Source organism: Vulpes lagopus, chromosome 8, assembly GCF_018345385.1.
Source record: "Vulpes lagopus strain Blue_001 chromosome 8, ASM1834538v1, whole genome shotgun sequence".
NCBI classification, from domain to species: Eukaryota; Metazoa; Chordata; class Mammalia; order Carnivora; family Canidae; genus Vulpes; species Vulpes lagopus.
Window position 1 is genome coordinate 878,288 of NC_054831.1, and position 25,179 is coordinate 903,466.

The 25,179-nt window shown below is 65.5% G+C and overlaps 1 protein-coding gene across 5 annotated transcripts in view; it reads left to right on the forward strand.

Moving 5' to 3' along the window:
* Positions 1-25,179, forward strand: part of ANKMY1 (ankyrin repeat and MYND domain containing 1) — a 43,062-nt gene that overhangs the window by 5,394 nt on the left and 12,489 nt on the right. For 3 of the 5 annotated variants that reach the window (XM_041767062.1, XM_041767063.1, XM_041767065.1), the window contains 13 exons: positions 333-522; positions 3,129-3,272; positions 7,986-8,458; positions 10,542-10,758; positions 10,968-11,132; positions 13,959-14,422; positions 16,508-16,679; positions 17,262-17,402; positions 17,737-17,877; positions 19,153-19,260; positions 21,077-21,208; positions 23,446-23,559; positions 23,809-23,974. In XM_041767062.1, coding sequence (XP_041622996.1) covers positions 333-522; positions 3,129-3,272; positions 7,986-8,458; positions 10,542-10,758; positions 10,968-11,132; positions 13,959-14,422; positions 16,508-16,679; positions 17,262-17,402; positions 17,737-17,877; positions 19,153-19,260; positions 21,077-21,208; positions 23,446-23,559; positions 23,809-23,974 — 2,627 coding nt within the window. The remainder of the gene's footprint in view (positions 1-332; positions 523-3,128; positions 3,273-7,985; positions 8,459-10,541; positions 10,759-10,967; positions 11,133-13,958; positions 14,423-16,507; positions 16,680-17,261; positions 17,403-17,736; positions 17,878-19,152; positions 19,261-21,076; positions 21,209-23,445; positions 23,560-23,808; positions 23,975-25,179) is intronic. The other 2 variants (XM_041767064.1, XM_041767066.1) reach the window with 2 other exon arrangements.

Consider the following 25,179-nt stretch of genomic DNA (forward strand, 5'->3'; position numbering starts at 1 on the left):
TGGGCACGTGGGGGACACAGCTCGCTCAGCCAACAGCTGGAGCGGGGCAGCCCTCCGCTTCCGGGCAGCAGAGCTGGTGCTGCCTCCCGGGCACCGGCTGCCTCTCAGCCATGTTAGACACGGGCTTGTCCGCCTCCTATGCGACCTTGGGCCATCGCTGCACCCTCGTGCCTCAGTTTCTCTCTGCAGAATGGGGGTAGCAACACCCTCCGGCTCAGGGGCTTGCTGGGAGGAGGAACTGAGATGGCGTGTGGTTCCCTGCGCCGTCACCCCTCGGGCCTGTGCCGATGTTGGCCTTCTGTCCTTCTGTCTCCCGCTCTTCGCCTCTCTAGGGACGTCCCAGATGCCCGGGAGGAGGAGGAGGAGGAGTCCGAGGGTCCCCCCAGGGGGCAGGACCTGAAGGAGGCCTACATCCAGCTGGTGCGGGGCATGCAGGAGTGGCCGGACGGCTGTGTGTACCGAGGGGACTTCGGGCTGGGCACGAAGCTGGGACACGGTGAATTCTCTTGGCCCACGGGCGAGGTCAGTGGCTTCCACGGCTCCCTCCCTCCTGTCTGGGCTCAGCCAGCGATGCTGGCTCTCCTCCTCCCGCTCCTCCTCCTCCTCTTTTAAGTGAGGGGGGTCGGTGCAGGGGCAGAGGGAGAGGGGTAGAGGGAATCTTAAGCAGACACCGATCCCGACTGGGGGCCGCACCTCGTGACCCCGAGATCCTGAGCCGAACTGGGCGTTGGATGGGTAACGGACGGAGCCCCCCAGGCGCCCCGGTCTCCCCCTTCTAAGAGGGCCGTGCAGCGGACTTGCAGGCCGCGGCGGGAGGGCGCTGGGCCAGGGTCTTCCCGACCTGGGAAACGTCCGCGGAGAAGCATCCTCAGACTTCCAGGGCCCTGGCCGCGGTTGGCCGGGTGTCCAGGGGGAGGCCTGGGAGCTGTGACCGAAGATACACTCTTGTCCAGGCGACTGTTTTGCAATCTCAAATGACTGTGTCCAAGTTGTATTTCTGTGGGTGAAGGCCCTGGAGCCTCAGGGTAAACAGAAGGAAGGGATCTTTTTAGCAATCAAATGACAGGGGTTCTGGAGGCTGCGCAGGGGGCCGGTCCAGGACCCCGGGGGGGACGCTGGGAGACGGGCTCTGCAAGCTGCTGCCTGCGGGGCTCCGGGTGGGTGGAGCAGCAGGGCCTGGGGCAGGACTGTGCCAGGCGCCCCGGGCTCCGGGCTCCGGCTGCCTCCCCTTCCAGCCGGGAGGTTTTCAGAGCGGCTCCTCCTCCCGTGAGGCGGGGCGAGGTCCCCTTAGGGGGCTTTCGCTCAGTAGCTGCAGGGGCAGTGGGCTGGGGGGACCCGGCTCGGGCCCGTCCCCCGCCCGGAATGCACCCCGAGCTCAGGGAGCCCCCAGACCTCCCGCGGCCGGGACGGGGCCAGGATGGCTGGGGCCGAGCTTCCGTCAGCAGGTGCACGTTGCCGTGGCGTTGACGGTCAAGCCCCGATCCCTGCGGTGTGTCTGCGGCTTTAGTCCTCGGCTACTTTCTCTCTCTTACCCAACACTGTGGTGTCCCGGGCCCGCTCAGCCCCCGTTCACGGCCTTGGGGTTCGGGTGTGCTGACCTGTCCGGCGGAGCCCTGGGAGGCCACGGCCAGCCTGGTCCCTGCCTGGCAGACCTCCAGGTCCACCGAGCAGGTGCTCGTCCAGCAGGACCTGGAGCGGCCGGGGGACCGGAGGGCGTGCCGCTGCGAGCAGTGGCCTTAACGGCGTTAACTGTGTTCAGAGGACCGGGCCAAGCACGTCAGCTCGGGGGGTCAGATGGGGCTCCCGGGCTGGGCGGAGGGCCAGGGAGGGATGCAGCGAACGAGGGCCAAGCCCCCGTGGTGCTGCCTTATCCCGGGGACTGGACAGAAGGGTTAAATGTCCCCCCTGCAGTCCTACACAATCTGCAAGTTCAGATTTTTTTAAGAGGTGGGTGGACTCTGATGTGCCCCACAAACCACGCAGATTAGGTGGGTGTTGGCAGAAGGCGCAGAGTGTCCTGGGGCTGCACGGGCTCTTCAGAACCGGAACTGAGTCCGCACTCAACCCAGGTGGGACCCAGAAGGGCCTTTGCTGGCTCTCGTACCTGGAGAGTCCATCAGCAGGGGCCATGCGGCCCCAGGTGTGGCCGGGTCCAGGGGCTCCAGTGACCCTGCCGGGCACCTCCTCCCCATCTCCATGTCGGTCGTGACTGACCCTCCACCATCTGGCGAGCCCACAGGAGCCGCATCACACCCGCCTGGAGGAGAGGAAAGGCCGTGGCAGGCCCGGTCTGGCTTGGGCGTGGGTCCTGTGGCCAAACCCAGGTCAGGGCCGGGGCCGGGGGCCGGGAGCCCTCAGGTTGGCCAGGCTCGGTCCCCTGTGGCTGGGCGCTGCAGTCAGTCCACCACCGACCCCGTGGGGCATCCTGTCCGCTGCCAGAGGGAAGGGGGGACGCCAAGCAGGCAGCGGCTGCCATCCCGTTCGTGCTGGGTGGCGTGTAGGCATTGCCCGGCCAGCCCACTCCTGCCGTGGAAGGAGGCGTGAGCAGTGCCCGAGGCCAGCGCGGCGGTTGGGAAGGGCTCGGCGTGGGCAGCACACTCTTTCTCCGTCCTGAGGCCCCAGTAGAGGGGCCAGGCTCGGACGGACGCGCCCCTCACACCCGTGGGCTTGGGAAAGGGCCCACGGGCCCACATCCGTGGCTCAATGTAGACGAGTTTTAAATCAAAGCCACGCCGGTGTTCCCAGCCAGGGCCATGGCCTGCTCCTGGGGCCCCACGGGGGGGCCCGAGGCTGGTGCTCCCTCCACCCCCCGCCCCCCCGCCTGGGCCAGCCTGCCCCCTGCGAGCCCAGGCAGGATGGGGGCTGAGCCTGGGCCAGAGCTCTGAGGGGGGACGGCCCCCACCCAAACCTGAGCTGGGGGGTGGGCGAGATGGATCCGGCCCCAGGGGGCTGACCGCCTGGCACCTGCTCCTTGGGATGCACGTGACCATCTCTACAAACTCGGAGGGGGCCTGCGGCCATGTACCCCGTGCTGCCCTCACTGCCCGCCTGGTGTGCTGGCCCCCCCCGGGGGAGGGGGTTCCCGGAGCCGCCTCCCCGGCACCTCCTGGCACCGGCTCTCTCCGCAGTCTTACCGGGGGCAGTTTTACCGGGACCACCGCCACGGGCTGGGCACGTACCTGTGGCCCGACGGCTCCAGTTTCACAGGCATGTTCTACCTGAGCTCCCGAGAAGGCTACGGCACCATGTACCTGAAGACGAGGCTCTTCCAGGTGAGGGGCGGGGCGCCCGCGTGCGGGTGTGCAGGGCCGGGCCGGGCGGGCCCTGGGGTTCAGGCCACGGGATAGGAAGACCCCATTTTCCCGAGCAGGGCTGGGGGTCAGCGCGCTGCGTGTCCTTCAGGGCCAGCTGTAAACGCACAGAGACGTTGAGGTTTCAGTACGTGGATCGTCCCACAAGTATCATCTTGAAACCTGCCTTTTTCCCCCGGAGAACGTTCCAGTTTTGCAGAGAAGCTACCTTCCCCCTTCGATCTCACCACGGCGTCAGTCACAGCGAAGCCCACCCGCGTTAGTGCAGGGGCCTCACCAGGGGTGGCTGCTGCCCCCTCCGCGGCCCCTTTGGGACGGGCTCTCCTCGCGCCCCAGCCGCGGGCCTGTCTCTTCGCCTGTAACTTGCCTTTGCAAGAACGTCACCAAGCGCAACATGTAGACGCTCGAGGCCGGTGCCTTTCATGCAGCAAAATGGCTCTGCGACGGCGTGTGTTGCGGGGGCCACGCAGCCCCTTCCTTGTTGCCGGGTGCTGTCCCCGCGCCCGGTGCCACCAGCGCCGTCCGTTCCCCGCAGACACACACCCGGCTCGTTGCCAGCTCCGGGTGACTATGATCCCGCTGCTGTAGACACTCACGTGTGGCGTTTTGTGCACGTGGGCGTGTAGGCGTGTGCGCTCGTGTGCACGCGTCACCCCTGCCCCCCCACCCCGATCTCCAGCCCTCGATGACCCTGTTCTGCTTGTGGGCACCGCTGTCCCTTGTCCGTCATCTCAGGCCACCCTGCAGCAGGGTTTCCTCTGGGGCAGGACATGGTTTTGGAGACTCAGACATGCTCGCGGACGTCGGCAATCTGTCCCTTTTGCTGCGAAGCGGATTCCATCGTGCGGATGGGATACGGTTTTTACCGGTTCCCCGAAGGCTGCACGTTTGAGTTCTTTCAAGTTTCTGGTTCCTATGACCGAAGCTGCCCAGAGCATTGGAGCGCCGGTCTTCGTGTGCCGCGCGTCTGTCTTCTCCTTTGGATGAGCACCTGGGCGCGGGGCTGCGGGCCATGGGCCGGGCGTATGGTCAGTCTCACACGACGCCTCCGAGTGGCCTTCCCAGGGGCCCTGCCGTCCGCCGGGTCGGCCCGTCACATGGAAGGTTCTTGCCACTCCGTGTCTCCATCAACATTTGCTGCTTTCATTCTAGCCACTCTGAGGAGGACCAATTTTTCTTTCCTAGTTCTTGTTTTATTTATTTATTTATTTATTTATTTATTTATTTATTTATTTATTTATGAGTCAGAGAGAGAGAGAGAGGCAGAGACCCAGGCAGAGGGAGAGCAGGCTCCGTGCAGGGAGCCCGACGCAGGACTCGATCCCGGGACCCCGGGGTCACGCCCTGGGCCGAAGGCAGAGGCTCAACCACTGAGCCCCCCGGCGCCCCAGTTCTTGCCTGTTTATATCCCAGCTACAAGACCGTAGGTTAACCCGAGGCTACTGGGATTTTCGTCTTCGTTCTGTCCTCCGTGTTAGGGTTTTAGCTCTGACATCGGGGTCCGTGGCGGATTTCGCGTTAGCCTCGGGATTTCACGGGAAGCGAGGCCAGGCCTTCCCCCTCCGCCGCCCCCCCCAGGCTGCCCAGGTGTTGCGCGCCCTTGGCTGAGGAGGCCCTTGCTTCTCCAGGGCCAGGCTGCGCATCTTTGTCAGGAACCACATCCGGAGACACGTGTCCGGGGTCTTTCTTCCTGCGACGTCGGGATTGGTCCGTGGGGGCAGGGTCTGTCCCGATAGTGGTCTCGCCTCCCTTCCCATGACCTTGGAGAAGATCGGTGACCGTTATTTCGTTAGAGGGCGCGAGACAGTGACTTTCTAAATCTACGACTCCTCCTTCACGTATTAACTTTCATCTACATCGTCCAACCGTCTGGTTACCTGGAGGGAGTTTACGGGAAAGGCAGCGTGACCCTTGACGCTGTGCCAGTTGTCAGCCAGTGAGGTGACTGCCACCCACGTTCTTCGGGGCCCCTCAGTGGGGCCTAGTGGGGTTCTTAAGGATCTTGATAAACTCATGGATTCTTCATATATTTGGCTTATCTCAGCACATCCTTAAGCTTCTCGATGCCCAGTTGTCACTCTTCGGTCGGGGGAGCCTCTGTGGCTCGGGTCTCGCAGTTGTCGCCACTCCAGGAGGCTTTGGTGGTTTTCTTGCCTTTTGCCATGAGGAGGAGATGCCGGCTCGTCCATATGCTTCCTGCCCTGGCCCCAGAACTGGCCGCTTACCCGGCAGTCCTGGTTCCGGCAGTGGGACATGGTGTTTAGACACCACAGTTTGGGTGCTTATTACTACTGTGCTGATCTGGTTTTCATTTTTAGGTATTTTCCAGTAGCAGATCTAGAAATTCTTTTTTTTTTCTCCCCTAAATGAGGAAAGACAGCACCAGTTCATACGGACGTCTCCAAATCCAGTTTAGGAGTGTGCAGGGTTTTTACTCAGCAGCCGTGATGCTGTATTTGCATATCTTTTCTCTTGGTCCTAAAAATCATTTCTAAGTATTAACAAAATTTCTTGTTTTATCTCATAAAAGAGTTTCAGAATAATAATACAGCATGAGCACCGCTGTGGCTCCTTCCTTCCCAGGCTTGCCCTGCAGGAATATTGAATCCAATCACGGGACACAAGTCCTCTCTGTGCATGACCTTCCACCTGAGGCTAGAGCTGCGCTCCCTTGTTTTGCTTTCGTTTTTTGGGAATTAATGTTTTAAATCTTGCTTTGATTTTGCTTTATGATTGCGTAAACAGCTGATGTTTTTCTTTTTTTTAATATTTTTTTCTTTATTTATTTATGATAGTCACACAGAGAGAGAGAGAGGCAGAGACACAGGCAGAGGGAGAAGCAGGCTCCATGCACCAGGAGCCCGACATGGGATTCGATCCCGGGTCTCCAGGATCGCGCCCTGGGCCAAAGGCAGGTGCCAAACCGCTGCGCCACCCAGGGATCCCCTACAGCTGATGTTTTTCTGAAGGCAAATCTAGCAACCAGGGTCAGCCCAGAGTCCGGCGTCCCTCCTTCCTCTCCTGTCACAGGCGATGGTTTCTGGGGCTTTGTCCTCGGGCCTGCATGCAGCAGGGCGTGCTCTCCGCAACTCCGTCGGTCGCCTGACGTCCAGACGTCTCATATCCTCGCGGCCGCCTGGGAAGGACTGACCACACGGGCTTTTCTCCAGTCTCTGTTGTGCCATCGGGCGCGGCGGTGAAGGCCTGGCTCAGTAGTCACTCTGTGCTGTTGTTGGTGATCTCTGGGACTCATTCCTAGGAGGGCGTTGTCTGGTCACAAAGTGAGTGTGCAGCGAAGACGATTTCTTGGGCCTGTGGCCTGTTGCACCCTGTTGCACGGCCTCCTTTATTTAGCCACTGGTAGGGTTGTCGTCTGTTGTTAGTGTTGTAATAGTGTAACCACAGTATTACTGGTAAACTGTTGTGAACATGCGTGTGAGCGTAGCTTTGGTGACATTGGGGTCCTCTCGTTAGGATAGATTCCTGGTGGGGGAGCTCCTGGGTCAGCTCCGGGGGCACGAGCGCCCTTGGACTCCTCATTGATCTGTAGCAGCTGCTTTCCCGACTGCCTGCCTCCCTGCGCCCCCTTTTCCTGCTGTGTCCCCAGCTCTCTTCCGGGCCCCTCCGCCTTGTAGTGAACGCGGACCCCCGAGCAAGCCACTTTCGCAGACTGCAGTGGCACTTGGTGCCCCCTTGCTACTCGGAGATCCTTCCGGAAGCACCTCTGCCGCCCCCACCCCACTCCTGCACCACAGGACCATCCTCCCACGTTTGACTCCCCCTTTTCATTCCTTTGGCTGCTCCAGCCGAGCTGCCTGCGGGCGGGCCAGGAGTCAGGGCCTTCCCCGCCAAGCGCCCAGCCCGGGCCTGCCCCTGAGGGCCCCGCCCGGCCCACAGACAAGGGCGCAGCTGCACGCAGTGTCCGTGCATGTCAGCCCCTGCACCTTTGTCTGGGTTGTCCCCGGCCCTCCCGGGGACCCCCAGGTGGCTTCGGCGCCAACGCAGGCAGCAGGGGGCTCTCCTGGGAAGCGGGGCCCCTCTCGGAGCTCCCTGTGCACATGCTTCTTTCCAAGTTTCCTGGGGGGAGAGGGAGCAGCTTCGCCTTTCAGCCAAGGCCCTTGGCCCTTTCCTCTCCACACATCCTCCACCCAGCAGACGCGGCCCGCCCGTGGGAGCACCCGGGGAGGCCCAGACATCGCTGCACTCTGCCGAGCTCGCTGCAAGCCAGGATTAGCTCCCCCTCTGCCCCCCGCTCCTCCTGCCTTCTCAGTCTGTGCCTGCTGGGGTCTCTGTGACCCGGGGCCCGGGCATCTGGGCCCCACACGCGGCTGGGGTCCTGGGCTGGGCCCCCTAGTGCTGCGAGGGGTCCCCTGAAATGAGCCCACACGTGGTATCCCCGACACGCTTCCACTGGAGACCCCGGGGCATTCCCCACTTCCCAGGGAGGCCAGCCCGACCACCCCGGGCCTTAGGTCCTGTCTCTGCCACTGTGTTCCCTCTTGACACGTTTGCTTTTGTCCCCCGTCCCTGGTGCATCCTGAGGCTCCGTAAATATTTGCTAAGTGAGCAAATACATTTCCTAGGGATGTTTTCTTTTCTTGATTTCGAGAACCCGCTGCAGAGCACAGGGCCCTGCTGAACCGTCCCCTCTGCCCCCTGTACTCTGTCTCGCAGGGACTGTACAAAGCAGACCAGCGGTTTGGGCCGGGCGTCGAGACCTACCCCGACGGCAGCCAGGACGTCGGGCTGTGGTTTCGGGAGCACCTCATTAAGCTGTGCACGGAGGTCGCCGGTGGCTTCTCCATACACAGCTACCCGGAGTACTCGGCCTTCCTCACGCGCTCTCCCGCTAGCATCAGTCTCTCGGACGAGGAGCGTGTAGAGCAGGAGCCGCACGAGGGAGAGGACCCCTTTTACTACGACTACAAGCGCTTCCTCCTGGATGATGACCTAACTCTGCCTCCAGAAATGTACGTTTACTCCACCGACAACAGCCACCTGCCCGTGACCTGCTCTTTCCGCAAAGAACTAGATGCCCGGGTCTTCCTTAACGACATCCCCCCGTTTGTTGAGGACGGAGAACCTTGGTTCATAAAAAACGAGACCCCTTTGATGGTCAGAATCCAGAAGCAAGCGTACAAGTACAGGTAAAGGTCCCGTCTTTCTTCCCACCTCCGCGTCTGGGAGCCCTGCCCCCCGCTGCCGCAGCACACGGGCTGCGCTGCGGGGCCCCGGCGGCCTCGGCACCGGCTGAGTCACCTGCAGGGCTGTCGGTCAGGTTGATGTAAATGTGCTTCTCCCGTTCGACTGAGGCAGCCGCAGGGGGCCGTGAGCTGGGCCGTGCTCCCCACATTGTGAGGACGGGGGTGGGGCAGGCAGGTACGGGGCCATCGACACCTGGAAGGAGTGGTCAGGGGGTGGCTTGGTGCGCGTGGGGCCAGGGCAGTCCCTGGAAGAGCATAGAGCCTTGGAAGGGGATGTGGGGCAGGGTCAGCTCCTGAGTGGTGGTGCTGGGTTCAAATCCCGGCTCTGGGACCCCGTGTGTGTCTCCAGGTGGGAGCTTGGGCCCAGCCTCTGTAGGTCGTGTGTGTGACCAGGTGTTTGTGGGTCTGGCATCTGCACAAGGTCCGCGCAGAGAGGAGGGACTGCTATTACCAGACCCCCCCACCCCGAGAGCCAAGGGTGGGAGGCCCGGGTAGGCGTAGGCTGGGGGCTGGCTGGCTCCTCCGAAGTGCCTGGGAGACGTGGAGCTGCTCCGCGGGTCTCCGAAGACCGCCTCCCCCCACCCCAGCCCTGGAAAAGTTAGTAGCTACCTGAGGAAACCTGATTTTTTTAAAGTTAAAATTTTATTTTATTATTATTATTTTTTAATCTAAGATTTTATTTATTTATTCATAGAGACAGAGAGAGAGAGGCAGAGGGAGAAGCAGGCTCCATGCAGGGAGCCCGATGCGGGACTCGATCCCAGGTCCCCATGATCACACCCCAGGCTACAGGCGGTGCCAAACCGCTGCGCCACCAGGGCTGCCCTAAAGTTAAAATTTAAAAAAAGATCTTATTTATTTATTCATGAGGGACACAGAGAGAGAGGCAAGGACACAGGCGGAGGGAGAAGCAGGCCCCATGCAGGGAGCCCGAAGCAGACTTGATCCCGGGTCTCCAGGACCATGCCCTGGGCTGAAGGCAGGTGCTCAACCACTGAGCCACCCAGACGTCCCTAAAGTTAAAATTTTCAAGAGTATTTTCATTGGTTTACTAAACTTTGTTCTCTGGTATCACTAAACTGTTTTAGAATTCATGCTTTGTGAGCACAGGTGGCTACTTCTGCACTCATGCATCCACCCTCCCATCTACCCACCCATCCCTCCATCCATCCACCTGTCCACCCACCCATCCCTCCATCCATCCACCCGCCTATCCACCCTCCCCTCCACCTATCCACCTAACCGTCCATCTGTCCATCCATCACGCAGACAGCTGAGACAGCCGTTGTTGATAACTGTTGGGTACAGAAGCCTCCCTGAATCCATGATTCTTTTTCTTTTTTACAAGATTTTATTTATTTATTCATGAGAGACACACATGCACGCACAGAGGCAGAGGTAGAGGCACAGGCAGAGGGAGAAGCAGGCTCCATGCGGGGAGCCCGACATGGGACTCGATCCCGGGTCCCCAGGATCACGCCCCGGGCAGAAGGCGGCGCTAAGCCGCTGAGCCCGCGGGCTGCCCTGAATCCACGATTCTTGGCTGTGTAGGACGTTATGTGGACACAAGAGGCTTCAGTGTGGCGCGGGAGGGGCCATGGGGCTTGCATGTTCTCTCCTCAAATAGAAAAGCGAATGGGCAGAGGCGGGATGTGAGCGCTCGGCGTCGAGTGCCAGATCCACGTGTGTGCCCGGCCGCCTTCCCAGCCGGGGCCCCCTGTGGGAGCCCCTCGCGGGCACGTTGGGGCCGCTGAGTCAGGGGCGCGCAGGGTCCCCTCGCAGCCATTCCTGCCCAGGGCACATGAGCAGCTTGAGCGTCTCCCCCGTGGGCAGCGCATCGCACCAGGGTGCCGCGTCCTTGCTACTGCGACCCGCCGGTGGGCGGCCCCGGGGCTCAGGGTGCCTGAAGAGTGGGCTGTAAGGGAGGAAGAGGCCGGGGCGGGGCAGGGTGAGGAATGCAGAGGGGGTGCGGGGGGCCCCGAGTGGGGCCCGGAGCTGGCCCGGCCACCGAAGCCCCCGTTGCCAGGAACAAGAGGGCTCACAGCAGCTGGGGCATGGGCGCCGTGCTGGAAGGGGACCGGAGCGGCTTTGCGCGCTGCGGACCCAAGGAGCGCTTCGCCGAGGACATGATCCTGAGGGCCCGGGACGGGAGCTACGACTGGATCTACGGGATCCTCCGGGACGGGCTCGCCAGCGCCGACGTGGCCGATGCCAAGGGCTACACCGTGCTTGCCGCGGCCGCTGTGAGTCCCCCGCCAGGCGCCCCCGGGAGGGCGGAGCGGGCCGCCCGGGCTCCTCGGGGCGTCAGGGGCCGCGTCCTCCCAGCCCAGAAGCGGGGGGCACGGGGTCAGGTGACAGCGAGCGGCCCGGGGCGCCTCCACCTTCCCACGCCGCGGCCTCGAGCCTCGCTCAGGCGCCTGCCGTCCTCATGAGGCCGGCCTCCTGCCTCCAGCTCCACTGTCACAAGGACATTGTCAACCTTCTGCTGGACAACGGGGCCGACGTGAACAAGTTCACGGACGAGGGGCTCACGGTGCTCAGCATGTGCTTCCTTCTCTACTACCCGTCCCGATCCTTCAAACCCAACATCGCCGAGCGCACGGCGCCCAAGCCCCAGGTCAGCGCCTCAGCCCCACAGCCCCCCAGCCCGGCCTGGCGTCTGCACCACCCTGTCCCCCGCCCCCCGCCCACCTACCCCACGTCCCGGTCCCTTGTCCCCCATCCCCTGTCCCCCGTGCCCATCCACCTGTCTGTCTCTTCTCGCAACGCCCACCGGTCTCCCGCTGTGTGGATCAGCTTCAGGTGGGGCGAGGGGACATTAAGGCCTGCGGGGCGGGGAGCGGGAGGCAGGGCCGTTGCTGGCACGCTCGGTCGGCGTCCTGAGCTCTTGCCTCAACGCCAAGGGGTACGTGTCCCAGAGGAGCCACGTGCGCAGCGGTGGGGGCCCCGAGACCCCTCCTGTGGGCCGCAGGGAAGGAGACAGGGAGGGAGGGAGGAGGGGAGAGGAGGGAGGGAGGAGAGGGGAGGAGGGGGGAGGACAGGGGAGGAGGGAGGGAGGAGGGAGGGTGGGCTGGCGTCCAGGAGGGAGGCCCACCTTTGCCCACTGTGAATAGTGCTGCCCGGACGGCGCTGGGCAAGCGTCGGTGTGCGCTCCTGCTTCCGCGTGTTTCCCGTGGGATCTGGGGGTCACACGGTGTCCTGTGGTTCATCCAGGCACCTCTGAGCCCCTGGCCGCTGCAGGGGCGCCGCCATCCGCTGGGCTCCTGTGCCCGGTGGGGCCGCCAGCCGGGCGGGCAGTGCCCGAGGTCCCGCTCCTTGCAGTCCAGGGCCGCCTCGGTGGCCTGTCCCCTGAGCACTGGCCGGGGGTGGGGGGCGCGTCTATAGGGGTTGCTCTCACCCCTTGGGGACCCTGGTGCCTGTCAGGGCTGTGAGGCCACCCAGTCTGGGACTCGCGTCCACCCAGCAGGCCTTTGGGGTGGGGGGGCTGCCGCTTTCCCCGCGGTTGGGGCCTCTCCTGGGCCGCTGAGGGAATGGCGCACGGTGGGCCCCTTCTCTCACCTCGTCCCTTCTCCTGAATTCCTTCCTTGAGGAGACGACCTTACGAGCCCCGGCCTGTGCCCCACAGCGGGCAGAGCGCCTGTTACCCCAACATGACCCCTCTGCGTCTCCAGCCCCCAGCTTCTGCCTTCAGTTCTCTGAGGTGGGAGCACAGCAGCAACCAGGGACTTCAGGGTGGCGGGGCCCACAGGCCTCGGGTCCTGACCGTGTGGGGAGCAGGTGCACGTGGGGAGGGGGCCGGGGTCACAGGGTCCCACTGCCCCAGGTGAGGGGGGAGGGGGGAGCAGGTGCACCTGAGGAAGAGGCCGGGCCCACAGGGTCCCGCTGCCCCGGGTGGGTGGGGGGAGCAGGTGCACCTGGGGAGGAGGCCGGGCCCACAGGGTCCCGCTGCCCCGGGTGGGTGGGGGGAGCAGGTGCACACGGGAGGAGGCCTCCCAGGGAGGCAGGCGCTGAGCACCCCACAGGAGACGAAGGTGGAGGGTTGGTGAGTCCGCGCTCCTTGGCTGGAAGTTGTTCACGTACAGTAACGAAGTTCAAAGGTGATCGTGTGGACGCGGTGGGGAGATCATTTCCACCCCTGTCGTCCCCCCTTCGTTGCGAGCTTCCGGGGGCAGGGCCTGGCTTTTTCCCGTGGCTTCTCCGGGCCCGCGGCGTCCCCCTGGCCGTCGGGGAAGCCTCATCAACTATGGGTGAAGGCAGCCGGAGTCCCCGAGAGCATTTTTTCCGTATACTCAAGGTTCTGGTAAAAATCACTCCTCTACCTTTTAAATTTCTTATTCTGAAAAAACACTGCCCGTACACAAAATAAGAGGAGGCGGCGGCACGTGCGGGAGCACGCGTGGACCGTCGCGCAGACCGAGGCGTCGCCAGCTCGCGGCGCACCCGCCGCGTCCACTCGCCCGCCGGGCCCCAGCCGCGCTCACCTTCAGGCAAGTTCCACGTGTGCGCGCTCGGGCCGCGGGGCCGGCGGCAGAGGACCCAGTCATCCCTCTGCCTCTCAGCACCCGCAGTGTTGCCGGCGCCCCGGGAGCCCGTGGGGGCAGGTTCCCTGGGTTCCCACGGCGACTCCTCTTTAGAACGGAGGCCCCGCGTCCAGCCGCAGCCGGGCTCACGCACCGCACCGGAGCCTTCCTTCCCGGCGGCCTCCGTGTGGGCGCGCCCCTGTGCCCCCTGCACCCCGCGGAGGCCCTGGGCCCGGGAGGCCTCCCCATCTACGGGGGGCACGGAGAGCTGGCCGCACCCCCAGCATTTCTGCCTCAGGGGTCTGGGCTGGGGCCCAAGAGCCCGCCCTCCTGGCCACAGGGACGCCGCTGTCCCGGGCCCCCCCGGGGGGACAGAGGCTCTGAACAGGGCCCCGGGCAGCCTCCGTGGATGTGGCGCAGCCACGTGGCCATCCTGCCCTGTAAATGTGTAGGGTTGGGGTGCGGGCGGGGTCCTGGATCGAGCCCCACCGGGCTCCCCGCTCATCGGGAGCCTGCCTCCCCCTCTGCCCTCCGCCCTGCGCACGCTCTCTCGCTTTCTCTCGAATACACTAAATCTTAAAAGTCTCTAGGAGCCACGGTGAAAAAAAGTGGTAAACCAGGGGGAATCGATTCTGAGAAGGTATTTTGTTCAACCCGAGCGTATCCACGGGCGAGCGTCTGTGTGAGGAGCGCGAGGACCGAGGCCATCGGCTGCCGGATGTGGCCGGGCTCCGTGCCGCGTGGCTCAGGTTTCGGGGTGTCCGCAAAGTGCTTCGGCGTCGTCGGCCCGGGAGCCCGGAAGCCGCCGTGCACCGTGCGCGCCGCTTCTTGCTAAAGAAGTTGGTTTATCTTCTTTAGGTTCAGGGTTGCGCTCTGACCGCTCGTTTCTTCTAATGGGACGCGTGCCTCCCCTCCTCCCCCAGGAAGCCCCGAGTGTGCCGGTGAGCCCCAGCCGCTCCTCCTCACTCCCCGAAGCCGCCAAGGAGCCCAGTTTGGAGGAGTGGGTGCCCACGCCCGGCAGCCAGGAGCGGAGGTCCGTGGTGTCGGGCAGCGAGGAGGACGGCCTCTCCGTGGGCACGCAGCCGTCTCGAGAGTCCCCCGACCCGGGGGGCAACCCTCAGAAGTGGGAGCCTGTGTCGCCGCGGGGCAGCGTCAGCGACCTGGAGAAGGGGATGGTTGGCGTGGCGGGGAGTCCGGACAGGTGCACGCCGGGCAGCCAGGAGACGGACTTCGAGTCCGACGTCTGCGTGCACAACTACGCCATCGAGCTGTCCCAGGACCTGCTGGAGAAGAGCGCCCAGGCCCACAGCACGCTGCAGAGACGGTCCCTCGGCGCCACCGGCTCGGTGAAGGGCACCATGAGGAGGATGGCCCTGGCCATGATCGAGTAGGTCGCTGGAGCTGAGCGCGGGGGCCGAGGGCCACACTCGGGGCGGCGAGCCTGCAGGGACGTGGGGGGCCCGTGCCGGGCGCTGCCGCCCGGGGTGTCAGGGTGGCCACTGCCTGTGGGGCCCAGGGCTGGGGGCCCAGGTACGACACGGGGGGACAGTGGCAGTGAGAATCCAGGAGCGCCGGGGCCCCCGCGGGGGTGCACACACACGCCCACCCCGCGTGCACCCAGAGCCCGCACACACTCGCTGGCTCGCCCTCGCTGGTCCTGCACGTTCATACACGCGCTCGCCCCCTCACCCCCACTCCCCACACGCTGCCCTGCACGCGGTCCTACACACACGCTCACCCGCCCCCCGCCCCCCTGCAGACCCTCAGCCCCCCGCCTCTCCAAGCACCCGCGGGGGTCCCAGACTGTCGGGGAGTCTGGGGGGGGGAACGATCCTCCTAAGGCTCCTCAGACATCACCTGCCCTTCCGCCCTGTGACACCCGCCCCGCGTCTCCTGCCCCGCACACACGCCGCTGGGAACGCACGCGATGCAGCAGCGGGGGCTTCTCAGCCATTAAATCTTGACCCCGAGGCCGGGCCTTTCTGCTGCTGTGCGACAAGCTGGGGGTCCCGAGGCTCGCCTGCCCCCCCCCCCGGCAGGACGGTTCTCCCGAGGGAAGAGCGTCTCCAGCACGGGTGTCGCGGGGGGCGCTGCCGCCGTCCCCGGAGGGACACCCCCTTACTTGCAAGAATGACCAACTGGCACGCGAGGGTCCCTCGTCCTTGTACACACGCTAAGCCTCAGGCTCTAGGAGACCCCCGAAGGGTGTGTGGCCAGTGGTGACGTCTTGGCTCTCGGGAGGAGACTTGGATTTTGGACGCTGTGCACCTGTCACCGTGTGCCCCCCCCGCAGCGTCCGATGACACCTGTCAGCCTCGGGGAGAGCTCAGTTCTTTCCACACGACCAGGTCCTGATGTCACAGACTCCCCCGGGCTTGGGACCCTCGCGGTGCTGGATTCTGGTGCAGCCAAGTGCACGTTTTTTATAAAAGCTTGTTTTTGTTAATATGCAATGGGTTTATAATTGTTTTAAATGTATTAGTATTTAGGCATTTTTCTCATCTTACCTGTACTGCGGTAGACACGGGTGGGTGGAACCTGCACATGCAAAGCTCTTTGGGGTCCTCGAGGGACCTTAGGAGTAGAGGGGGTCCCAAGGGCGGGCGTTTGGGCGCCGCTGCTCTGGGCTGACCCGGCCTGCCCACTGCGCTCTTGCCTGCCCACCTGCGGCTGCGCTGGCGGCGGGGTCAGCGGGCCGGGCCGGACCCCCTCTGGTCCTGCTCCCCTCCCGCCGTACAGCCCGCTTGGCTGCTCAGCACGTGCTCCTCCGTCCCCAGTGGGGCTGTCGTCCCCGCCGGGTCTGGGCAAGGCTGCCCTGCTGCTGCTGGCCCCGCGCTGCTCGTAAGGGAGGTGCAGTGCACGGACGCACGTGTGTGTGGCGTGTGCAGGTGTAGGTGTGTATGTGTTGTGCACGCGTGTGTGTGACATGCACGGTGTGCAGGCTGTGCTGTATATGCACATGCATGTGTGATGTGCACGTGTGTTTGTACCTGTCGTGTGTGTCCGTGTGTGCACGTGGTGTACGTGCGTGAGTGTAGGTATGTCCCATGTGCATGTGTGTGTGGTGTGTGGTGCGTGTATGTGTGCACACGCTGTGTGTGCATGTGGGAGCATGCACGTCTGGGTGCAGCGTTGTGCCCCGCGTGTACTAGGTGCCCATGGCCACCGGGGAGGGAGGGCTGGCCCCCAGCTCGTGCCCCATGTCACAGGTGATGGCAAGGCTGAGCGGCCACCCAGGGCTGATGCGGGCAGGGCCACGGAGCCTGGAGCCTGGCGGGGGTGGCCAGCTCAGGGTGGTGACAGGGGGCCGCCCTGGGGCAGGGCAGGGGCCAGAGGTCTCGGGAAGGTGGGGCCGCGGTGTCCTCGGGCCAGGCTGTGCCCGGTGGGGCTCCGAGCGCCTCTCGTGACCCGGGCAGGGTGCCGTCCTGTGCCTGTCCTCCGGGCCGTGACCGTGTCACACCGATCCTTGCAGACGCCGAAGCCGGTGGCAGACCATCAAGCTCCTCCTGCGCCGGGGCGCGGACCCCAACCTGTGCTGCATGCCCATGCACGTCCTGTTCCTCGCTGTGAAGGCCGGGGACGTGGCCGGGGTGAGGCTGCTGCTGGAGAACGGCGCCCGGACGGACATCCGGCTCCCCGCTGAGGTGGGACCCGCGGGGGGCTGGGGAGGCCCGGGGGGGGCGGGGCAGGCTGACCAGGGCCCCGGTGGAGAGCTCAGAGCCCTGGTTCTGCAGTGTCCTGGCGGAGCTGGGCTCGGGGGTGCGCTCGGGGGTGCGCTCGGGGGGGGGGCTGGCCGGGGGCCACGGACGGCCCTGGGCTTCGGCGCTGTCGGCTGCGTGCTCCTGGCTGGGCTCTCTCGCCTCCGTGTGGCCGGCACGTTGCGACAGCGCCCGCAGGGGGCCAAGGGCTGCCGTGGGTGGTGCCGGGCCTGGGTGGGACTGCAGTGGGCAGCCGGGTGGCCGTCCCCGTGGGGGCATCCGGAGCGGGGGCCCGGCAGGACGGCAGGGCGCCTGTCGGAGGGAGGCGGGGCCACTGGCTAACGTGCAGACAGACCCCGGGGCTGCGGGCCTGGCAGGTGGAGGCCCGCGGGAGCCGACGCGGGAGCGCTTCGTTGTCCCACATGTTGCAACGAGGCCGGGACCACGTGGCCGTGGGGTGTCCGAGAGGTGGGGGCAGGGGCCGTGCCCTGGGAGCCGGCCTCACCCGTGCCCGTGTCGCCTCTGCAGCTGGGGGCCCTTACTCCGCTGCACATCGCAGCCGCCCTGCCGGGGGAGGAGGGCGTCCAGGTCACGGAGCTGCTGCTGCACGCTGTCACGGACGTGGACGCCAGGGCGGCCGACCAGGACGACGTGTACCAGCCGGGCAAGGTGCGCTGCCCGGCCGCGGGGTGAGGGTGCTGCGGCCCCAGGGCCCTCCTGTCCGAAGTTCGGTCTCACGCCGCTGTCCCCAACGAGCTTGACTAGTGCCCCGTGTGCCCCGCGCGGCCAGGGTCTTGTGCGCAGCTCCCTGGGCAGGAGCCCGGCTGGGCAGGGGACCGGCTCTGAGCCCCTCCGCGTTTCACTCCGGGGACTCGCAGCCGCCGTCTGGGGACGGAGGCCACTGGCTCATGCTCCGCGCCGAGCTCGCACCTGCCGGCGTCTCCCGGGCCAGCCTCCCGCCGGGGACGGGCGCGGGGCCAGCACGTGTCCCCTCTGCACGCAGCTAGACCTGCTGCCCTCGAGCCTGAAGCTCAGCAACGAGGCAGGCCCCGCCAGCATCTACCACAGCCAGCGCGCGTCGGCGCCCGACGAGGGGGGCAGGACGGCTCTGCACGTGGCCTGTGAGCGCGAGGACAGCTACAAGGTGCGCCGGGCCCCTGCAGGCGGGCGGCGGCGTGCGCCGGGTGGGGGCCCGTGCGTGTGTGCATGTGTGTTCCGCGGGCGCCTGCCTGTGAGCGTTCGGGCACGTCTGTGTGCGCGCCTGTGGGTCGGCGTGGGGGCCGTCTGCGCGTCCTGCGTGTCCGTGCTCTGTGCGTGGGGTGGTCACTGCAGCCCCGCCGGTCACCGTTACCGACCGTGCCAGGCCGGGACTCCCTGGGCCGCGGTCGGTGCCTCCTGTCGGCCTCGGGGATTTTGTCAGCAAGCAGGTGCGGGGACCTGTCGGAGGAGGGCCGGGCGGTTGGGGAGGGTGTGGGGGTAACCGGGAACCAAATCTGGGTGTGGTGCGGCCAGCGCAGCGCAGGTCAGTAAGCCTGGGAGCACTCAGTAGACCAGAGCCTCAGTTTACCCCAAATGAAAATGGTAGCCAGCCGCTCGGGTCTGGGGTGTGGGTGGTTTGCCCCCGCACAGGGTGATGATTGTGGGGGTGTGAGGACCTGCACGGGGGTGGGCACAGGGTGAGGCTGGGTGGGCCAGGTGGGCGGCCCCCACACACCACCCCACTTCACTGCGTCCCTTGCCAAAGCCTCCTGGGGCCCAGGCCAGCACTCTGCCCGTCGTGTCTGCTCCGGTGGGGGGGACGGGAGGGGGAGGCCGCCTTGGGCTGATACCTGGCCGGGGGGGCGCGGAGGGAATGGGCCTGGAGGTGGCCCAAGCAGCCCTCTGGGTCTGCCCCTGCAGGGGGAGCGGCAGCCTGGAGGAGTCCTTGTGGCGGGGGACCCGCAGCACCCGCGGGAGAGGAGGAGGGAGAGAAGGGACGGGCCCTTCCCACAGGGTGCACCCCCTTTGCTGGGGCCGGGCTGCTCCTGCGCTCGGTGCCCTCCACGACCCCTGAGCCCCGGGGCGAGGCACGTTCCTCTGGCCGGACGGACGCGCCGGCCTTGCTTCCACGGTCACACGGTCCCGACGAGCTTTCCAGCCGTTCGTGCGTCATGTGTCCCTTCCTGCCTTGTGCTGGAAACGCTGTATGTTTAGGAAACATCTTGCCAGTTTGAGGGTCCGGGCAGCCTCCACCCGCCGGGCCGCGCGTCCATCCGAAATCCAGGGCGCTCCCCGTGCGCCGGGCAGGGTGTCCGTCTGGAGGAAATGGCAATTAAGCGGCAAACTTGAACTTATGGCGTTTGAGTGAATGGTCAGCGTGAGGTGCCCCTGGGAGTCGGGGCCCCCTCTAACCTGTGGTCCTGCCTTTCTCCCCACCCAGTGTGCCAGGGACGTAGTCCGGCTCCTCCTCTCCCACAAAGCGAACCCCAACATGCTGTGGAGCGGCCACTCCCCACTCTCCCTGTCCATCGCCAGCGGGAATGACCTGGTGAGCATCTTGCACACCCCCGATGGCGCTCCTGCAGTCTCTGCCTCACCGTGACCCCCTCCCTAGTCAGTCTTCGGGATTTGCTGCTGTTGGCGGCAGCGGGGCCGCGTGGATCCCTCCCCGGGGGATGGAGCGCCTCAGAGAGAGGAGGGTGTGGAGAGGGAGGGGAGCAGTGAGGATGAGGGTTCAGCTGGGGGACGCTCCTCAGGGTGGGTGGGTCACCCCGCCTACCCCAGACATGGACCCCTGGGGCCCTGGGAAAGGCACCCTGGCCAACGCCCACCTCTGCCGCTGGCAAGGATGTGTGTCCACCGTCCACCCGTCTGCCTGTCTGTCCACTCATCCACCCGCCCACCTGCGTCCATCCACCCACTCACTGAGCCGTCCACTCGCCTACCTACCCACACTCACCCACCAGTGTGTCCTTCATCCATCCATCCATCCCTCCCTCCATCCGTCCATCCGTCCATCCTCTGTCCATCCATCTGTCCATCTATCCACCATCCATCCTTCCATCTGTCCATCCATCCATCCTTCCATCCCTCCAATCATCTGTCCTTCTCTCCTCCATCCATCCTTCCTTCCATCATGCCACCCGTTCATTCCTCATCCATCATTCTTTGTTCCTCTTTTCCTTTTTCCTTCCATCCATCCGTCTGCAATACGTGTCCCCATTCATCCTTACATTTAACTGTTGTTTTGTGAGACCCACTGTGTGCCAGGGAGGCACCACTGGAGGCATGAGGTGCCAAATAAAACAGGGTCCCTGCTCTCAAGGATTCTACATTCTTTTTTTTTAAAGATTTATTTATTTATTTATTTATTTATTTATTTATTTATTATAGAGGGAGAGAGGCAGAGACACAAGCGGAGGGAGAAGCAGGCTCCATGCAGGGAGCCCGATGTGGGACTCGATCCGGGGACTCCAGGATCACGCCCCAGGCCAAAGGCAGGCGCTAAACCGCTGAGCCGCCCAGGGATCCCCGGATCCTACATTTCTAGTGTGGGGGACACATCACAATCGAGTGTGTCACAAAATTTCCGGCGGTGATAGGTGCTGTGAAGAAGTGACAGCTGGATAAGGAGTAGAGAATGACGGGGACGGGCTGTTTTAGCGGGTGGCCAGGGGCTGCTCGGTGAGGTGACATATGGGCAGAGGTCTGAGGAAGATGAAGGCGTGGTTGGTGAGGGGCGAGGGGGCTCCTGTGGTCCTTCTGTCCCTCCTCCCTTCCTCTGTACCCAGGGTCATTCACTGAGCACGTTATAGGGGCACCTGCTCTGTGCCCGCTCGGGTGCGGGGTGGGGGGGTTGGGAGCTCCTCGGGGGGGAAGGAAGCTCTTGAGAGCCACACGCCAGTGCATCTCACGTCCAGCCAAGTGACTATCACTCCTGGCTTCCTGGTGGCACCGGGGCCGGTGGCTGGGGACACAGCAGGGAACAAGCGAGATGTGCCCCACTCGGCGTCTGGGCAGGTGGTCGCAGTGACTCAGGTGCCTAAGCGGCAAGGGCAGGCTGGTCCCAGGGAGGAGGGCTGATGGGACCCACCAGGCCGTGTGCTGCCCCCCGGCTGCAAAGCACGACCTGAGCCGGGAGCTCTCTGCAGCAAGCGCACAGGACAGCGCGCAGAGGAAGCGCCAGACCTGGGCTGCCGGGGTGCGCGGACCCCCTGCCCCAGCATCGTCCTCTGGGCCGGGCGGCAGTGGCACCTGTGGGTGGCAGGCACGAGCCCCGGGTGTGGCGGTCACTGTGCTTGGTGCCGCACAGCCTTGGCCCGGGGGCTCCCTCCGCCGGCGCTGACGAGCCCGTGTGTGTCCAGATTGTGAAGGAGCTGCTGTCCCACGGAGCCGACCCCAACCTGCTGCTGACCAAAGGCCTGGGCAGCGCCTTGTGTGTCGCCTGTGACCTCACCTACGAGCACCAGAGGAGCACGGACAGCAAGCTGGCCCTGGTGAGGGGTGAGGCTGGAGGGGGCGGGCGTGCAGGGAAGCGGGCTGCCGCCCCCGGGGGGGTCTGGGGGGGTTGTCGTGGCCCGGGTGGGGATCTGGGGGGGGCTGCTGTGCCCCGGCTGGGGGTCTCAGGGTGCTGCTGTGCCCCAGGTGGGGATCTGGGAGTGCTGCTGTGCCCCGGGTGGGGGTCTGGGGGGCTGTGCCCTGGGTGGGGATCCAGGGGGGCTGTCATGGCCCAGGTGGGGTTTGGGGGCTGCTGTGCCCCGGGTGGAGATCTGGGGGGGCTGCTGTGCCCCAGGCGACTGTGCCGTGTCCTGGCCGTGCTGGTGCTGGAGCTGTTCCCCCGGGTGGGCTCAGGTGTGAGAGCAGGTGCGACCCGGAGGCCCTGGGCTCTGTGGGTCCTGGAAGCTGCGCTGTTGCCTCAGCCCCTCTGTCTTCCCGGCTGCTCAGGCCCCGCCAGGCACCCAGGCACGGCCCCCGTGCGTCTGCCCCTCGTCGCTCCCACCCAGGGCCCGGGGTCTCCGTGACAGCTCAGCCCGGGAAGCCCGGCCCTTCCCACACCCGTGGGCGGCTCTCTGTGGGCCCTCGCAGCCCTGGCTCCCTGGGGGACACCGTGTGGGTCCCCGAGAGCTGTAAGCACCAGAGCTGGGGGCGGGGGACAGGCGGCTTCCGGAGGCTGTCACGCTCGACGCTCGACAAGAGTTTAACTTCAAGTGAAGAGACCTACGACCCCTTTCCTTGAGCCCCTGCTTCTGGATCCCATTTTCGGGTCTGGATGGGGGCTGGGAGGGGGGCAGGTCGGCTCTGCCCCAACGGCGCCACCCGCCTCCGCACCTGTTGGCAGGTGGAAGGACCCGTTCTTTACCCTTGGGTCATCCTGTCTTTGACCTTGGGAGCCTCATGTCTGCCTTGCGTCCTGCTGCATCGAGGGTCCCTCACTCGCCTGCGGGTTCCGGCCCCGACCCCGAATCAGCCAGCCAGTTGGGTGTTCACTGATTTAGGGACCTGCAGCTCATTCATTTACTGATTTTGATTAACACAAACCCATGGAGGTCAGAGACCAGTGCAGGGACGCCGCAGCCGCGCACCCAACGCACCGGTCCTCGCGCCTGGGCTCACACACGTCCCCGCCTCCTGGCCGCCCCGGCCCCCCACGCCGGCCCCAGCTGGTGCCCATCGTGCCCCCGCCAGGAAAGCCCACATTTACCGGATGCTTCACGGGGCGCGCAACACCCGGTCCTCCCCAGACCCCGGCCACCGGCCATCGCCAGGCCCTCCACCCCCTCCGGCTCGGCCCTCGGGCCCACTGTGACCTTCGACGGCTCCCGCCCTGACCACGACCGAGCCGGAGCCGCGTTTCCCCTCCCCGCCGCCCAGAGCTCGTCCTCCAAGCCGGCGTCTGGCTCCTGGGTCCGTGGTCGTGTCTCAGGTGTGAGCGGACGGTGAGGCCGAGACCAGGGGCTGGCTTCCCCGCTGTGCCTCCCCAGGAGAACGCACCCCCCCCCCGGCCCAGCGCCCTCGTGGGACGGGGGCTGCTCGGCCGGAGCGGAGAGGCGTTGGCACCTCGGGGGCGGGCTGCAGACAGGGTCGGCGCATCGGGGGACGGGCTTGGGGCCTCCTGCCCACTGGCTCTGTGCTCCGCTGGCCTTTTGGGGACCGCCGTGCGCCCCCCGGGCGACAGCCCCCTTGCCCTTGGCCCGGAGGGGCCCATGCGCGGCGCGGGCGGTGCAGCCTGGGTTTCCCCTGCTGGGCCGGGGCCGCACCGGGCCGGGGTCTGCGGTTGTGCGGAGGCTCCCAGCTAGCTGTGAGGCCGCGCAGCCCCCGGGGAGCCCGGTCCTCCCTCCTTGGGGCGGAGGGCGCCTCCCTTGGGTGCCATTTGCCGCGGAATCCGTGGTAAGCCACTCGTGCCGCCTCCGAGCGCACTCGCGTGTCATCGAGCCTCCGGGACGTGGTGGGGCCGGGGGGCCTGCGAGCGGCCCAGCCTCGACCTACCCCATGTCCACCTAACTTCTCCTCTGTGGGGTCAGCCTGTCTGTCCGTCTGTCCTGACCGCAGACTCCCCGGGTGGCCTCCCTGGGCCGGATGGGCGACTGTGGCCCTTGGGGGCAGCGCCTGTTGTCCTGCTGGGGCACTGTCCTTGGGCTGCCGTCCTGCCTCAGGTGACGTGGGGCACAGCTTCCGAGTCCTGCGTCCTGGCGGGGGGCGTCCACGCGTGTGACACAGGCTCTGCTCTGCTCAGATCGACCAGCTGATTAACTACGGGGCCGACATCCTGAGGCCAGTGACGCTGACGCAGGGGGACAAGGTGGCTGTGGGCACGGCCGTCGACTACGGGTACTTCAAGTTCTATCAGGTACAGCTTTGTGCGTCCCGTGGGGGGCGGGCTCGAGGGCCGGGGCCTCGGGGTGTCTCGGCGAGGCTCGGCCACAGGCCCCCCCCGCCCCCGACCGAAGCCTCCTGCCCCCGGAGGGAAGGCCAAGCCACCCTCCGTGTGTCCTGCCCGCGTCCTGACTGCGGCTCCGTGGGGTCCGCCGCCCAGGGTCCCCCCGCGGTGGTGGCCGGGGCCCCGCGGTCCCTGGCGGTGACCGGTGTTGTGCTGCAGGACCGGAAGATCGCCCACTGCCCCTTCCACATGCTGACGCCGGCCGAGCGGGAGGTGTTCGTGGCGCGGAAGAGGCTCCTGGAATACATGGGCTTCCAGCTGCGCCGCGCCGTCTTTGCCAAGGAGAGCCAGTGGGACCCGAAGGTGCTGAACCTGAGCAAGAGAGGTGGGTGGCAGCGGGCTCGGGGGCCCGTCGTGCGATCCCCGCCTCCTGGGGCAGCGCGGGCGTCGGGGCTGTTTGCTGAGGCCGTGGGGGACGCGCCAGGGCGGTACCGGAGAGGCCAGCTGCGGCCCCCTCCCCGGAGGCCAGCAAGAGTCACGGAGGGAGGTGGGGACATGAGCTGGGAACAGAGGCCCAGGGCTCCCTTGCCAGGGGGCACGTTTGCCCGGTGCCAGGGGACACCCGCTGTGACTTGGCACCAACTACCTACTGCCTGTCCTGCTGCCACAGGTGGAGGGCATGACACCTGGGGGACAGGGTCCCGGCTGAGCCGCTCAGGCTGCCGTGGGGCCTCGTGTGGGAAGGAGCAGGGGTGCACGACAGCCCGGAAGCCCCAGGACTTGTGGGGGGCAGGCCCCGCTGCTCCAGAAGGCGGGCAGCTGAGTGTGACTTCAGGACACTCTGGGCCGGGTGGGCTGGTCGGCTCTGGGACCGGAGGAGCAGGGACCTTCCCCGCCCTTTCCTCAGGGAGCTGTGTCCTGGGGGCTGGGATGGCGACCGTGCCCCTGCCTGGTGCTGCCGGCTTGGGGGGCAGCCCTGGTCCTGAGGGCCGCACGCGGTCTGGCTGGAGGGAAGGGCTGTAGGGTCATTTGACTTGGGAGACAGGCTGACGGATGCGGAGAAGGATCTGGAAAGTACCCAAGTGCACACAGGGAGTGTGCTGCTTCCAGGTGGCAGTGACGGGGCTCCTGCTCCCACAGAGCACTGCCCTGGCCGCCAGGCCTCTGTGCCCCAACACACCTGGACCTCTGCACCTGGCTGCCCGACCCCTGTACTTGGCTGCCTGACCCCCACCTCTGCACCCTGGCTGCCCGACCCCTGCACCTAGCTGCCCCACCTCTGCACCCTGGCTGCCCGCCCCCCACCTCTGCACCCTGGCTGCCCACCCCCCACCCCAGCACCCTGGCTGCTGGCAGCCAGACCTTCGAATGAAAGAATGGCTTAACAACAACAACAAAGTCAACATAACACCACATTATTAGACTGAAGAAGAAAGATCACATAATCATTTCAATTGATGTAGAAAAAGCATTTGACAAAACCCAACACCTTTCATGATAAAAGACATACAGCAAACAAGGAATGGAGGGGCCCTTGCCTACCCGATTAGGGGCACCTACGAAGGGGTCCAGCTGACTCAGACTCCATGG